This window comes from Macrosteles quadrilineatus, unplaced genomic scaffold, assembly GCF_028750875.1.
Source record: "Macrosteles quadrilineatus isolate MER2022 unplaced genomic scaffold, UCM_ALF_1.0 Scaffold_1__1_contigs__length_201487025, whole genome shotgun sequence".
Lineage (NCBI taxonomy): Eukaryota > Metazoa > Arthropoda > Insecta > Hemiptera > Cicadellidae > Macrosteles > Macrosteles quadrilineatus.
The window spans coordinates 104,111,420-104,129,028 of NW_026542594.1; the positions used below are offsets into that span (position 1 = coordinate 104,111,420).

General features: G+C 36.4%; 1 protein-coding gene across 1 annotated transcript in view; it reads right to left on the minus strand.

Moving 5' to 3' along the window:
• The window catches only part of LOC129003275 (pre-piRNA 3'-exonuclease trimmer-like), a 242,907-nt gene that overhangs the window by 100,374 nt on the left and 124,924 nt on the right, over positions 1 to 17,609 (minus strand). Inside the window, exon 10 of the mRNA XM_054431591.1 lies at positions 8,769 to 8,855. Coding sequence (XP_054287566.1) covers positions 8,769 to 8,855 — 87 coding nt within the window. The remainder of the gene's footprint in view (positions 1 to 8,768; positions 8,856 to 17,609) is intronic.

The window sequence follows — 17,609 nt, forward strand, 5'->3', positions numbered from 1 at the left end:
AAGCATTAATAATTAGTGATTCGCTACTCTGAGACAAGACGTATATCATCATTGATGAAAGAATTTAAGGCAAAAATAACCTCTAAAATAATGCCAGGGCTAAAGTGAGGGATTTTAGTAAATACCTTTAAGAAATTAATCAAGCCCCACCTAAAATCATAATAAACATTGGCTGGTCTAACAACACCTTAAACTCTAAGGGGCGGTTCACGAGCTCAGGACTTCATAGTCCGCGACCAGACGTTGGTCCCGGACTATATAAGCGACGACCAAAAAATGGGTTCACGAGTCAGAGCCTAATGATGTGAAAGCCGGGCCCATTGTAGGTCGAGACCAAATCCATAGCGGAGCCTAATGACAGGGATTCGCAGGGAATTTCTGTTGAGACGTTGGTAACAACCAGTAACAACAGTCTGGAAACACATGTGAAGCCACTGCTGTTGACATACGCACTTCCATACAATAGGATGATCGTGAAAAAGGGCTGAACCAAAACGTCCAAACCGATTATTTTTCCCGTATTTCATTGTCCCAATGCTCGTCTATGAAAATCTATCTAAGTTTATTGATTTATAAACACAACAATCCACGTTTGTATGAAATCAGATAATGGAAGTCTTTAGTGAAATATATTTTTCTGTGTGCATTATTATAATTCAATTAAGATGCATGACAGAAAATAACCGGGTAGGCCTATTTATAACCGGATGAATGCCTATTTTGCATAAATGCCCGATAATTAAGGATGGTGATTTTTGGATAGGATAATTTTAACTAAACTTATTTAAATGGTACAATTATTGAAACTAAAATGTATTTAGAGGTACTGATTATTAGATATAAAAATCGTATGTGTGTGCTGGATTTAATCGTGGCTGAATCCTTTCCATTATTCTTCCACTCTATAATAATCTAACTGTAAAATGTTGAAAATAATATTCTGCAATTAGCTCGTAATATTGTTTATGTTAACAGCTATGGTTTTTAATTTACATTTTGTGTTGTTGTGATTTTGAAAATCAGTTTCATTACAATGCGTTTATATTTACTAGGTAGGAAGGATTTACTAGTATTATATTATATTTACTAGTAGGAAAACATTTTTTTTTTCTTTGGGCATAGTTTCGAACTGAAAATTTGATTTGTTCTGCTTTCATTACCAAACAAATAGCTACCATCCAAACTAACATCCAATAAATCACCAGTTTCTCGATGAAAAGTGCTATCAGCCAAAAATATTAGTTCAACTGACATTTTAAATTGATTTTTTTTCAATTTAGAATACTGTAATGGATTTTGCTGTCGGGAAATCCGTGCCTTGGAGTGAACGCCTCAAATGACTCATTGACGGTATCTTTGGAACATTTTAATCTATTTTTAAATTCATCAAGACATAAAAGGGTTTTAGTCATGATAACGAGCTGGTCTTATGCGAGGAAGTGGAGTGATTGTACATAATTGTTAACATAATACAGTATAGATATTTCATAGTCATATTCAATACACACGGCGACCAGTGAGTACAACACAAGACAGTGATATCACCTCGAACCGTACTCAACGACTGACGGTTTGCTTGATGTTTCCCACGGCAAAAAACTATTTCTGATAATTATGTTGGAACTGTGGCTGATTAGTTATATATATATATTCTACGCATAATTTTGTCGTTAAAATTGTAATAACATGGGGTTTATCAGTAAAATATCTTTGTTATGATACTACTTTGTTACGTGCATAATTTATCTGTCGTTTTAAGTTGTTTCATGATTTTTTTCATGTTTTATGAGCCTTTTTACCATTTTTACATATTTTTTAAATATGGTGTTGTGGGTAATGAAACTGTTCGGAATTTAATGAGGAACCATATTTAAACATTTGTTTTTAACAAATAATAAAAATAAATGAGCTAATTAGATAAAACCGGCATCATGTCACGTTAAACCTGCCTCCTACCAGGTCTGAGTTGGAGACCAAACACCATTGTTCTTTTGGGCCCGAACCATCTCATTTGGGCTCGGACTTGACTCGTGAACCCACCGGGACTAATGATCAGAGCCGGGACTATCTGTAATTGGACTCGTGAACCCAACTTTTAAAACCGGGGTTTATCCCTGCACTAATTGTGTTCCGCCTATCAGTTTGGTCCGCGGCTTATATAGTCTCGAGCTCGTGAACCCGATTTTTTAAGTCGCGGCCCAAATACCGGTTATTTCCGGATTCTGGGCTCGGACTACGATAGTCCCGAGCTCGTGAACCGCCCCTAAAACACCCAAAACACATAATGAGGCCTATTTGGCTAACCATCAAAGTAGTAATGAAACGCTATAAAGAAACAGAATGATATATGAACAGTGTCCCTTACCGCTACGATGCAAACAATAACTTCATCTATCTACCAAACTAATGAAGCTCTTACATTTATGTGTAACCAACTCAGGATTTCATTTCATAGACATTACCACTGAACTAACTAGTGACTGCACTGCTGGTGATGGAATCCACCTGAAAAGACGAGGAGCCTGGAAAACTGCTAGGATAATCTTGGAAGAGACAAATCTGCAACGCTGCCTCATCCCAAAACAAAATTATAGGAAACCCGCATCCAGGCCTAACAAAATTACCACAATAAAAACAAATTTCACTGACGCTGATGCCAGTTTGCCCAGAATCGTAGAAGGAAAAACCAAAAATAATTACTCCACCTTTACTTTGGTATTAATTAACGGCTGTTTCTAAGGATATGTCTGCCTTAGTCACTAACAAGACTACAAGATCGCGCCACTCATCCTACACTCATCTCCATTCCTACTTGGCTTAAAATACCTACTAGTCCAGCATCTATAGGGGGTTGAGTATGCACTGAAAGTGTAACTCTTTTTGACTTTTGATTGTTGTTGGGGGCATCTTGGAGATGACAAAAAACCGATGTTGTTGCCCTCCCAGCAGGTGCACAACTTGGTGGGGAGAGGGGGAAGGTGCTGTGAGATGCGTTCTAGAAAATCGCTCATATCTCGTGAACTAGACACGATAGAAACAAGCTCTAAACGGCATTGTATTACCAACTTCATCCGCTTTAAAAAAATATCAAGAAAAAATCCCGTATCTATGATATAATTTGAGTTATTTAACAATTTATTTAAAAATTAGAATTAAAAACCCTAAATAACGTTAAACTATCCATTAACACGTTGACTGCTATTGCCGACTCTAGTCGGCGTCGCTAGCACTTCAATGTGGCGCGCCCCGACAAAAGTCGGCACCAGACCAACAGAAATATATTGAGTCAGTGTGAGCTTAGCCTCAGATGGAGACGTTATAATCGTTGCCAGCCTGCCAGCTTAAAATGCGAGCTTTTTTGGTGTAGGTTGGTACTAAAATTTCCTGTAAAATCCTGTCTGGCAATGCTTTTGTCCCGGTTTCGGGGATTTTTCTCTTCAACCCACACTACAAAGACACTGGATACGGATCCGTGCAGTGCCTCTACCTTTGGGTGTTTCAGTGAACTACATCCACTTTCGGGGTAACGCAGCACAGTCACCACTGCTCTTTTGTGATTCGTCAGACTGAAATATTTGAATGCCAATTGCGTTCGCTGATTCGGTTGCATGCCGGGGCTTCGCCCGCCACTGGGGAGCGCCTGTACGTTGTTTTCAGCAGTCATCGTGTTAAAAACCTTTTAAAAAAACAAACAGTACAGTTTTTCATCGTGCATAATATGTTTAACACACTAAAGTGACTTTATATGGTAATTATATCGAAATATTACAAGGTTATGCAAGGTTTCCGATAAAGCGGCACGGTGACACGTGTGACGCCGCTGCGCAGCAGAAATCAACTTGTAGTACAGACTTGTATAAATTGGGTATGTACTGAAAGTGTAACGCATTTTGTCTTTTGCTTGTTGTTGGGGGCACCTTGGAGATGACAAAAACTGATGTCGTCGCCCTCCAGCAGGTGCAAAACTTGGTGGAAGGGAGGGAAGTAGCGCGGAGGCGAGTTCTAGAACATCGCTCATATCTCGTGAACTAGACACTATAGAAACATGTATTACAAACCGCATCTGCTTTAAAGATTTTACAATGAAAAATCCCATACCAATGATACAATGCCGTTTAGAGCTTGTTTCTATCGTGTCATCTATCGAGTCAGTGAGGGCTTTGCCTTTTATATATTTAGTTACTCAGCACGCAAGCAATAACTTACTGGCCGAAGCGTATCAACTGCCAACGGCAATAGAGGTAAAAACGACGAGCATACGAGAAATCTCTCTCGTTCGCCTTTGACTCTTGTACTTGAACATCGCTGGAATCTTGCCTGATAGCTCCAAATTAAACATAAGTATTAGTATCTAAGTAATTGCCTTAATTATCAGGGAACCCAAATTCAAATCATGAAATAGTTTAGGCCTAAGATCAGTTAGGGGTTGCCGGGGCGAAACTGGGGGCATTAGGATGTAGGTTTTCCAATTTAAAATGTCGGTCTTCTCCTTAAGAGAAGCCGACATCAGCTTGTCGAAACAAAACCTAAATTCACATGGTTCTAAATTGTTCAATACGTATGTGCTGTCAATTCAATTAATTCATTTCTTAATTACCTTACTTCTATCAGTTTCCATTTTACACTGTTAGTTCATTAATTAGTAACCTTGTAAATGCAATTCTTACATATTCAGGTAGTGGGTTAGTTATAAGATTTACTTGTTATAAATTACTAAAATCACAGCTCATCAAAAGCTGGCTTAAGGTGTTAACGGCAATGGGCACGATCAACCTCAGGGTAAAACCTTTATTTCAAAATAGACAGTTAACAGTCTTTCTAATTGCTCCACCTCCTAGTAATTATTTACATATACTGTCATGTCCCATATATTTCCATGTCCCAAACCTAATGCATCCATACCACTGTTCCATTAGCTCATTCCACAGACATGCTAAACCAATTCAATTAATTAATATCACCCAGTCACACAGATTCTCTACATAAATGTTACATCACCCGCAATTTTGGAGATATCATGAAGATTATCATGAAGTTAGACATTATTATCGTCAGTTGTATAGACATCATTATAATACCATCTTCACAATTTTCATTTAGTAACCAGAGTTTCAGTAGACCCTTTACAATATAATATTAAGCTATATACATATATAAAATCCAATGTATGTTTGTTTGTTTGTCCTTTATGGACTCCGAAACTGCTCAACAGATTGTAATGAAACTTTTAGGCATTATTAAGCATTATTCAAGGATGGTTTGTGTGAAGTTTGGTGCAGATCCGTCAAAAGGGCTCCGCCCTAGAGATGGGCTAAATGATTCCATTGATGTAGCCGCTACAATGATTCCAGCTACACTCGTGGACTCCTTACAAGTAACCGTTCCGATTCCCAACGATTACTTCGTTACCGCCGTTACAGAGTAGCCGCAATCGACCGATTGCACTCGTAATCGTCATGGTATTGATACTCCGATGTATTCCAGTTACAGTAATGCCTTTTGATTCAAAGTTTACTGAAGCCAAATAAATATTTGTTTGTGTTTTTATCGCAATAAATACAAATTTAAATGAGTTTCCAAAATATAGGATTCATTAATTAATCATTAATCAGTCATCTAATCTATCATTAATTTAAATTTGTATATTATTATACAAATTTATACAATCAATTACTGTAGTAATTTGTAACAATTAAATCATTCTAAGGAAGGTTAGAATAAGCAAAACTACGAGATATGTTTTTGCACATTGTAATTAACACAATTTTAACTAACATTATTTTCAAATCATAGTGGATTAATTTAATCCGATAAACTGATTTGGATTTCGCATTCAAAAACATCAACTGTTCACCCACGGGAGCGAGGCGGCGGCAGAGTTAGTTAAACGGAGCGAAACGAAGCTCTTTGGGATCAACTCCAATCCAAAATTTATAAGTGTTGGACTGGACTGTGGAATGGGGTTATCTCGCTTGTCAAGCAAGCTGGTAGCTGGACTCATTTACGGAATCGAAACGGCATGGAATCATCTTCTCTTAACGATTCCAGGCACATCGATTTGCTACTATATTGAAGTAATCGGAACCGGTACTCTGATACTTGAGTAACGATTACTTTAGCACCAACCATGTAACGATTACAAAGTAACGATTCCAGTACTTCGTTCCCACCTCTACTCCGCCCCAGTGGCTTTGGAGTTTCCCATGTTAACCTTATGAGTACTCATATTTAAACGGAATTAAAGAATCTTAAAAGCTGGTTCAACTAAACAATATGATTCTGTGAAGTTCAATAGCAATAAAAAATTAATAGGTTTACCAACAGTTTTAACAGTTTTTAATTTTTGACAACAGCTAATATTGCAACCAAAAGGTGAGTGAGCGTAGCGAACCAACTTCAAACTCGAGGCGAGTTAGCGTAGCGAACAAGCTAACCTGAAGGCAAGTGAGCGCAGCGAACGAGCTCCAACCTAAAGGTGAGTAGGCATAGCGAACGAACTTCAACCAGGACGTGATTGAGCCATGCGAACGAGCTCATCTTGAAAATGAACGAGCATTTGACATAAGACCACATTAGGACAGGACGACGTCTGTCGGGCCAGCTAGTAAAATAATAAAAAACAATTAATACAGGGAGCGGCAGAAATATCTGACGGTTTTCAAGCGAGTACAGTCCGGTAGCCAAGTGGAGGAGGGTGGTGGGGAGCGGCTCATTTTCAAGGCCAAGTGACCCCATTTCAGTCCCCATAGAGCAGTGGACCGGTATACATCGCGCGTTTGTCGTGGGGGCGTATTTTAAAAATGGCGCGATTCTGTTGTTGATACGCAATGTAAGTTTCGTAGTCATTTTAATGTGGCTCGTGGGGAACCTATCCCATCCCGAAACACAATCGGATACCTTAAGATCCACAGGATCAACTGCAAAACGTAGGCCTACAGGCCGTCCAAGGTCAGTGAGGACGCCGGAGAACGTGGAGCGAGTGCGACAAACTGTGCTAACGAGCCCGCATCGCCCGGCGCGTGGACAAGCTGCTGCTCATGGCATGTCTGAGCGCTCTATTCGACGAATAGAGTCTGAGTGCACTCAGACCTTCACTTTCACCCATATAAAATAGCAATCGTCCAAAAACTTCAGCAAAATTCGTCGAATAGAGCGCTCAGACATGCCATGAGCAGCAGCTTGTCCACACGCCGGGCGATGCGGGCTCGTTAGCACAGTTTGTCGCACTCGCTCCACGTTCTCCGGTGTCCTCACTGACCTTGGACAGCCTGTAGGCCTACGTTTTGCAGTTGATCCTGTGGATCTTAAGGTATCCGATTGTGTTTCGGGATGGGATAGGTTCCCCACGAGCCACATTAAAATGCCTACGAAACTTACGTTGCGTATCAACAACAGAATCGCCATTTTTAAAATACGCCTCCACGACAAACGCGCGATGTATACCGGTCCACTGCTCTATGGGGACTGAAATGGGGTCACTTGGCCTTGAGAATGAGCCGCTCTCCACCACCCTCCTCCACTTGGCTGCCGGACTGTACTCGCTTGAAAACCGTCAAATATTTCTGCCGCTCCCTGTATTATTGTTTAGGGGCGCCTCCAAAAGAAAATTCTAAGATGTAAGTGGGTCAAATCGTCCCAGCTTTCCTTTTATATAAATTGGGACCAAATGTTATGCCTATCTTTAAAAGCTATCTTTTCCTATTGAAAAATAAACGGCATCAGCATTCTGACACATACTTTCTCCCATAAGTTCGTCAACAACCTTTATCATGTGTAAGCGGTGAGAGTAAATATACGGAAATGGGATTTGTAAGATTTTTTTCAGAATTTAAAGGACTATAACATACTAAATTTTTATCAAAATCGTTTGAGCCAATTTTGGGAAAATGTGATTTTCCGTTATTTTATGGGGTTTTTATGGGAAAATAGCATAATTTTCAATAACTTTTGAACCGTAATATTTACAGAAATGTGATTTGTACCATTTTGTTCAGAATATAAAGGACTATAACATACTGAATTTTTATCAAAATCGTTCAGGCCATTTTTGGGAAAATCTTATTTTTCCGTTATTTTATGGGGTTTTATGGGAAAATACCCATTAAAAATAAAAATTTCTAAAAAATGAAAAAAACTATCAAAATTGTAAGGACCATAACATACTATGTCAAATAAAAACCAGATTTTTGTCTAAAATCCTATTTTTCTTTATTTTATGGGGTTTTTATGGGAAAATAACATAATTTACCATAACTTTTGAACCGTAATTTTTACAGAAATGGGATTTGTACCATTTTGTTCAGAATTTAAAGGGCTACAACATACTAAGTTTTTATCAAAATCGTTCGGGCCATTTTTGAGAAAATCCAATTTTTCCGGTTTTTTATGGGTTTTTATGGGAAAATCCCCATTAAAAATCAAAATTTCAAAAAAATGAAAAAAACGCCTGGAGATACCATGGATTAGAACCTACATACCAAATTTCATCGAAATCGGACCACAGGTGTAGTCTCTAGCTCTGTACACATCCAGACACACAGACACACGGACACACAGACACACACACACACACACACACAGACATCACTTCGAAAACCACTTTTTTGGGTCCAGGGGGGCCCAAAACGAATATATCCACTCAAAACTCAAACTCGAAAATTTTGACGAAAACAATACTTTCTCCATATACTATGGTATAGGGGGAGAAAGTAAAAATAGCCTAAGGCTAGTAAAACAATAAAAAACGTATATGTTATGTAATAGCTTACCTGACTTAGATTGATAGAATTATTATCAAGACGGACGACGTACAGAAGTCGGGGTCGATTGGATGGTGGCTCTGGACCTCCGATGTTCTGAAACACCAAGTTCACTATACAGTTTTATACCAACAAATACTCTGTGATTTCAATCTGAGATCTAGAGTGAAAAAAATCTCAATTGGCAAATGTTTTATTACAGGGGCAAAATGGCAAAACAATTATTCCAATGAAGATGAAGATATTTTACTAATCCAACAAGGTAGGCCATTGCACTCATTGAACTTATTGCATGCGTCTCACAAATATAAAAGAACAAACATATATTTTCTGTACATTATATGATAATGGTATAAATTAGGTACCTACATTACACGTTTAAATATGTTATAAAATTCTTCTTTTTTACTTTCTCCCACTATAGTATATGGAGAATGTAATTGTTTTTGTCAAAATTTTCGAGTTTGAGTTTTGAGTGGATATATCCGTTTTGGGTCCCCCTGAACCCAAAAAAGTGGTTTTTGAAGTGATGTCTGTGTGTCTGTCTGTGTGTGTGTGTGTGTGTGTCTGTATTCACCGAATAGTGGCATCCTTCACAGGCACGTGGCCGTACTGTGGCACCTTTTTCAGGGTGCCACAGCTAATTCGATCATTTTTTGGGGTTTCCAGTATTATTACGTTGTTTAAACATCACATGCCACAATTGAGTATTTTTGAACTCGGTGATGTGAGTTTAAGTAGCGCAGGTACACGCCGAATTGTGGAACACGAAACCATACAGGTAGCTAGCGCGCCTCGCGCCGCCCGCTGGAACTATAACTTTCCTAATGCTATGTTGCCAATTCTCGCGCCAGCCTACACTCTAAATAGTGGCACCATGCCGCAATTCAGTATATATCAACAGTGTGTGAACAGGATGCCACTTAATGAGTTGTAGCGCTTCGCTTGAGCAGTGTGTAGAACAGTGCAACAAGCAACTAATAAACTAATAATACTGTACTGCCACGTAATATAAAACAATTTAAGTACCATAAATAATATACTTTTGCTCCGAGTGGTGAACTATGTTTTACATTACAAATATTTTGTGTAGTAAATAATTATTTAAATTGATTTTATGACACTATTGAAAAATTTACTTTTGTTTACAAACATAAATTGGTAACATAGTTATTTTGTATCAATTAATTGAATTTTTACATTGAAACAATAACAATGTTTTAGGTTAGAACACTATATAAGTTGTCCTTCTTATAATTGTTCTGTCTTCTAATTTTTTATCTTACAAACTATTTCGTGCTGATACATCTATTTTATTAACATTCTAGTCATGTTGACAAAATATTTTACAATTACATTTCTGAATCACTCAGTAAAGGTAGATTTTGATGCATCATTGCTGAAAGTTATGTTTTGCATCTCACTCTCAGAGTATTCCAAAGACATCTAATGTTTCAATCCATGTTCAAATGTTATATGAGCAGAGGTGCCCATCCCCCCCAAACCCAGAGGCGCAACCCCCCCCCCCAAGCCAAAGGAGTAGTCCCCCCCAATTTATGCTGCCGTCTATTTAAACCTATCTTCCACCTGCCAATGTATCTGGCAATTTCCCCTTTACCTCATAAAACGAGCATTTCAAGTCTTTAGTAAACTTGAGGTAAAGAAAAACAAACCTGCTGATAATCAATATTAAATGTTTAATAGGAAACGTCATTTAACAATACATCATTATATCTAACTAACGGACAAATTAGAAGTTTTTCAATTTACAATTCAGAAACTGTATTGTCAGCCAACATGTGCTCAACATACTCGGTGAATTACTCTACTCCAACACAGTATTGTAACTGTCCACTATATTAGGTGGCATTAATTTTTACAGGGCTTAAGAATTCAAACAGCTTAAAGAGCATTAATAATATTTTGACAAAAAGTATCTGGTTTCAAAATTATAGGCAGAGAGTCACGAAATAGGGCAGACTTATTGCTCGCCACTCCCAGACTGCCTTCTACAAAAATCGCCGGGCAAAATACACAAAATACCTTAATTGCCACTAGCACAAAAGGTTTTTGTGACGAAGTAATCTTATAATTCATTTTGATAGCCCCAGGATTGCCTTTTATGACTAATAGTGGTAGAAACGCATCTTGTCAGACAATCCCTAATAATATATGTACGGTAGTGTCGTATTTTACTTGCTACATATGTTTTGGCGGTTCTTTAACATATGTAGACTTACATATGTAACATCCACCATCGTCAGACTTACAAAAGGATCGACTTCTGGAGGTGTCGTCAGAATATGTTACAAACATTCAACACAAAACACAAAACGATTACAGATATTCCTATCAATTCATGCGAGGACATTGCTGCGGGCAGGACTGGAAGTAAACTGAATCAGGTTATGACAGACCGGCGTGGCCTCTGGATTGTCGTCTGCGTTTTCAACAGATGTTAGGACTAATTGTAGTGACAGAGGAGAGTGTTAAAAATATAATGGGATTCATAATTGAGTTTTCCATTCAAAACTATTGACAATAATAACCAATATTTATGCTGGATATAAATGATGGTCTCGAAATTCTACATTACTGCGTGAAAAGAAATTTATTAAATACTTTGGAAGAGAAATAAACTTATACTTTGGAATACCGGTATATAAATAAATAAAACTAGGGATAGCACACAATTTTTGAGTGAAAACACTCAATTAGTTATGAATCCCATTATATTTTCAACACTAGTCCAAAATAACAGCTGATGAAAACGCACAAAACAGACGACAATCCAGAGACCACGTCGGTCCGCCATAACCTGAACTGATTCAGTTTACTTCCAGTCCTGCCCGTGCCAATGTACTCTTGTGCATTGATAGGCATATCTGTAATCGTTTTGTGTTAAATGTTTGTAACATATTCTGACGACACCTCCAGAAGTGGATCTTTTTAAAGGCCTAAGACGTCAACGATGGTGGAGTTAAAGAACCACCAAAGCATATGTAGCAAGTAAAAGTCAGCGAACACAGAATAAAAAAAGTCGACACTAGTACATATTAAGGATTGTCTGATAAGGTGCGTTTTACCATTCTTAGAAGCAATCTTAATTACGAATGGCAGAATGTTGTTGGTGTTGATTGTTGAGCTACTTAGACAAAGTTTTTCAGTCTGATTATACAAAATTCTACATTCATTATGACAGCTAACAAAAAAATATCCCCCCCCCCAAAATCTCCCTAAAGAAGTTCCCCCCCCCCAAAAATTCATGTGGCGCAAACACGCCATGGTCCCCCCCTCTGGGCACCCCTGTATATGAGGTAAACACATAACCGAATCAAATAAAGTACTTAAATTAAAATACATATTATTATCAACACACATAAACTAGTTCAGATAATATATCATCTCACAATCATATTTGCAAAACCTACTGTGGTGTTTTAACCAGTCTCCACCAACAAAAGCATAAAATGAAAGTTCCTAAAGACTATTTATAATGGTTTAAATACCTGCATTCAGTAATCCAATATGCTGCTTGTGGCAACTATAGTTTCGGTTCACAGGGAACCATCTTCAGGCCGTACAAGGCGTCGTTATTCACTTCCATATATGAAGGTCGTCATTTAATAAATAAGTACATAGAACACGAACACACCTAAAGACGTTAACTTTGAGTCATAACAAGAGTAGTTTAAAAGTTGTAACCGTGATACTGTAAATAATTTGATATTGCTTGATATTATACAATCGTTTTACAATTTTGTCAATATATCTGTTACTTTAATACAAATGTATTTTATTATTCAATGTTAACCTTTAGTATTCTCAACTTTATTGATAATAAACCTAATTCAACATACAATATCAATTTTAGGAAATTCCTAGTATGGTTGGGAATATATTGGCATCCGTGAAGTTTGTGTAATGTTTTTTTAAAAACACACTATGTTTTATTTAACTTCACTTATTCTTATTATTTATTTAATATGTTTCTACTTCTTTAACTTTTTAGTTAACTGGGAGGCGGAGCAAACAGTTTGTTCTAAAATGAACTTGAAAATTCTAAACAATCTTTTTTTCTGTTGGTTTACTTAAAGTCTATAATGTTCTACTATGAATGCAAATCTATAATATAGCATAAATTTCCAGTCCCACCCTAAAAAACTATGATATTTAACAATAACAGTTTAATTTTTATAATGTATCAACACATTATTTTTAATTGTAGTCCTGCAGCTAGCTATACTTTAGTGTGCAAACTTGTGTATACTCAATATTCTTGCATAACGTTTTAGTTTGATGTCTAGGGAGTTTAAAAAACCTGGGTGTTTACCTCCTACCCCCCACGTTTTCCGGCTATGACTTAATCAAAATGACAGCCAATGATTTTTAAAAAGCGTATATTTTGCAAACTATTTGTCGGATCAGAATGAACTTTTTTTTATTTGAAAGATAAGTTTAAATGCTATCTGTTGCACACATTTGTTGTATGTTTAGTAAATATTTCGTAATTTTGCAAAAACCTGTATTTTTTAATATTTTTGTGTTATTTTTGTTTGTAACGTTTTATTGATACAGTATACCAAAAACCACCAATGGAAAAAGTTGTAGAACATTTAAAAAGCTTTACAAAACTACCAAATTCGATATGTTTTACTCAAAATATTACGTCAGGAAACTAGATAGATCTCATCGGAATGAACTTTTTTTTGTTTGAAAGATAAGTTTACATGCTATCTTTCATACATATATATATGAATATATATGACTCGTACACAGCCATCGGTGTCGGATTTATATGAGTTTTTGCGCCAAATTAGGTTGTTTAGTACGATTTTTCTAGTTTCTTGACGTAATCCTTTGAGTAAAGCATATCGAATTCGGTATTTTTGTAAAGCCCTTTTAACGTGCTACAACCTTCTCTTTAAGTTATTTCTGATATATTGTATCAATAAAACGTAATCAACAAAAATAACACAAAAATATTTAAAAATATAGCCTAGGTTTTTGCAAAATTACGAAAAATGCACTAAACATACAACAAAAGTGGAAATGTATGAAAGATAGCATGTAAACTTATCTTTCAAACAAAAAAAAGTTCATTCTGATCCGATACATGGTATGTGTAAAATATAGTTATTTTTAATATAGCTTTTTCCGCCATTTTGATGACGTCATAACCGGAAACTGCAGTGGGTGCAGAAGTGACACCCGAGTTCAAAACACTTATTTAAACACATAGATCAACATTGAATGGTAAAACTGTCTATATAAGACTTGTGCACTGCCCTAGATGCCGGACTAATAGGCATTTTTGCGCCAAAATAGGTGTTTTTATGAGATTTATCTAGTTTCCTGACGTAATATTTTGAGTAAAACATATTGAATTTGGTAGTTTTGTAAAGCTTTTTAAATGTTCTACAACTTTTTACATTGGTGGTTTTTGATATACTGTATCAATAAAACGTTACAAACAAAAATAACACAAAAATATTAAAAAATACAGGTTTTTGCAAAATTACAAAATATTTACTAAACATACAACAAATGTGTAAATGTAAAACAGATAGCATTTAAACTTATCTTTCAAATAAAAAAAAGTTCATTCTGATCCGACAAATAGTTTGCAAAATATACGCTTTTTAAAAATCAATGACCGCCATTTTGATTACGTCATAGCCGGAAAACGTGGGGGGTAGGAGGTAAACACCCAGGTTTTTTAAACTCCCTAGACATCAAACTAAAACGTTATGCAAGAATATTGAGTATACGCAAGTTTGCACACTAAAGTATAGCTAGCTGCTGGACTATTGGTCACCAAACTGATTCTTGAATTTTTGAATTAGTAGTTGCAAGAGTACGCAAAACTGCAGAGAGTCCTTGAAAATGCTTGTGCAATGATATAGTTTTAAATTACAAAAAAAAACCCTTCACAAAATTGTATTAACAGGACCAGAGGCCCAATATGGACATGGTATTTCATTTGTAGGAGGCAAAAAAAATTCAAATCATATTAATTTATGATTGTTAAAAGATTTTGAGTTTCCTTAAAAACAATTATATAGAACTGTCTGCAAATGTCGATAAAACTAATTTTATAAGAAATGGTAGATTCTCCTGTTGCTCTGTAGGCGACTATTTTGGTCACACAAGGAAGTCCAAACTTATCTTAGTCTGAACAACGTCATCTTGATTTTACATTGTACAAGATACATAATCGACACATAGGCTTACTAAAAAAAGTAGTAAATATAGTAACTTGTGATGGACTGCGCAGGCATCTTGCCTCTAAGACTGACGTTTTCCAAACGAATATAGAAGTTAGATCTACATTCTTCATTTTAGGCTTGAAATAAGTTTGTTTGTGGGTAATGGCGAATGACTAAGCATGAACTATAATAATTAATCCCCTTTTACTCTTCTCCCCGCCACGCCACCATACCACGGCATCTTACTAGCAGAGCTCAAGGTCATTGACGTACTGTAATTGTAATGAACTAAATTTAGACTTCCAATCCCCCCCCTCACAATGTCACCAATAGGCCCTAAAGTTTGGTATGTAACAATTCATGACGGTTGAACAATGACCTTTAAAATACGCTTTTAATTTGTTTTCTAGCGTTTACCGTATCTTACAAAAAGTTAGTTTACATAATTAACAACAAAAACTTTTTTGGGTGAAATAAAAAAAAGGTTTGGTGTTTGGTTTACAATGTATTTTCAGTCACAAGATGGTTTCTGAAACTCTTTATACAACTCTCCTTTATAAAATTTAAAAAAATTATGATCCAAGAAATTGAGCTCTTTAGCCACAAAATCCACTGTTTTTTTAACTTACCTGACCAAAAAATAAAAACAGTAGCAGCCGACGAACTTTTTTATGTAATATTTTAAAACTCATTTAAAAGTACCAACTTTATTTCAAGATATAAATAGAAAATATAAACTTTTAAGCTTTTAATTAGAACCAATAGTGTCCTAGACTAATTGACATCTTTCATACGAAGTTTCAACGATTTACATTTAGTCTAAATAGGCTAAATGTCAAGTTATTTTGAAGCTGGACATTGAGTTTTGGTGCCGTTTTCATTAGCATCTACCACTTCTAACCTGCACTAAGATGGCGGACCTGGCTTCAGCTGCTTGTATGTTAGATACGCCCAAGGGGCGTGCTCCATCTATTGGTCTTATGTGATCGTTGATTTAAACTAACGGAATTCTGATGAAAATTTGAACATGAATTATTAGCTGTTTTGCAGGGATGATAAACAATAGTTTTTTTTTATTTGAATTGCTTGTCAGTTGGCAACAAATCTTAGAGATGTGTATACATTTTCATTTTTTAGGACAAAATTGAATTGGCAGATATCATGGTAAAGAAGCGTACTAGGAAAAGTTACTGTCACCTCACCCAATTTTTACAGCAGTAAGCTGTTGACATGCTAGGCGAGCAACCGTGACAGTGAGGACGGGGAACAGCTGATTTCATATTCCTAGTTGGCAAATTGTCTGCTAGCTACTAACGTACACATGCATAAGCCATCAGCGGTAGCACCAGTAGCCTCATTGACTATATAAACACTTGTGTTAAGGTTTAAATACAGTAGTTAATGCTATTACTGAATTTGATACTATACATATCTATATATAGCCTACAGGGTTATTACAAATGATGTTAATGATTTCAAAGATACATAAAATATAGTTTTATTTGTTATACAAAGAAATAAAATGGTTACAACTTTTGAAAAACTCAAAAAGTTTCGACACAGATACACAGAACTGTAAATGCTCGATACGGGAACCCCTTGTGGTACGACAGATGTCAATAATGTAGTCAAGCTCTTGCTAGACTTTTAAAAGTGTGTCTAGGTCTATTGTTTCGATAGCATTGGTAATCCGTTGCTGGATCTCAAGTATGCTATCTGATAATGGTGATTGTACGTCTTATCTTTGATGTATCCCCACAAGAAAAAAATACATGGGGTGATGTCCGGAGATCTTGTAGGCCAGTTCAGGGGTGTGTCATTATTCGGACCACCGAGCTCGTTCCATATCTCAGGCAGCACATTGTCAAGTTCAGCCCTACTACAAGTAACATTCAAATGCAGCCATTTCTCTTAAATTTCGAGTGTCACTTGCCAATATAGTGGTTACAAGCAGGATCATCGTTAAACCAGGCTCTAAAGTGTCGTTGCACGCTAATAACAGATTGGTTCATGTAATATTCCAACTGGCAAAAAGCTTTCCTGCCTCCAAATTCAACCATTACACAACACTTACAACAATTGACTTGACAAACAGCTGATATGCACCCAAACCAATGTGAAACTTTATGAGTTTTTCTTTCCAATGGTACCAACTAAAATAGTCTTGAAACAAATTAACCCAGTAATATTTATAACCAAAATCAGGAACATCATTTGTAATAACCCTGTATAATACCAGCGAGCACATAATAATAATAATAGATAGAGAGGACACGGCGTTTAACCAAATGCACTGAAAGCGTGGCCAAATCCGCCATCTTGGTCCGTCATACAGCCTGAATCCAAGACCCGCGAGCACAGTTCGCATTAAAAACCCCGCGACAAATACACGATCATAAACAACATTAATAGTTGACAAAAAATTCTGAAATTTTGCATACTTGTAGATATGATACTGAGGAAAACGATGGTGTTAATATAAAATTATTAGTTATGATTATGTTTAATACTTATGTAGTTTAATTTTTCAGATTCAGACATGAAAAAGTTGTATTGCGAGGAAATTTTTTATTTTTTGTCAGAGAAATTTCGTCAGCAGGAAAGTTGTGGATAAATAACCAAATTTAACTATCCGATTCAC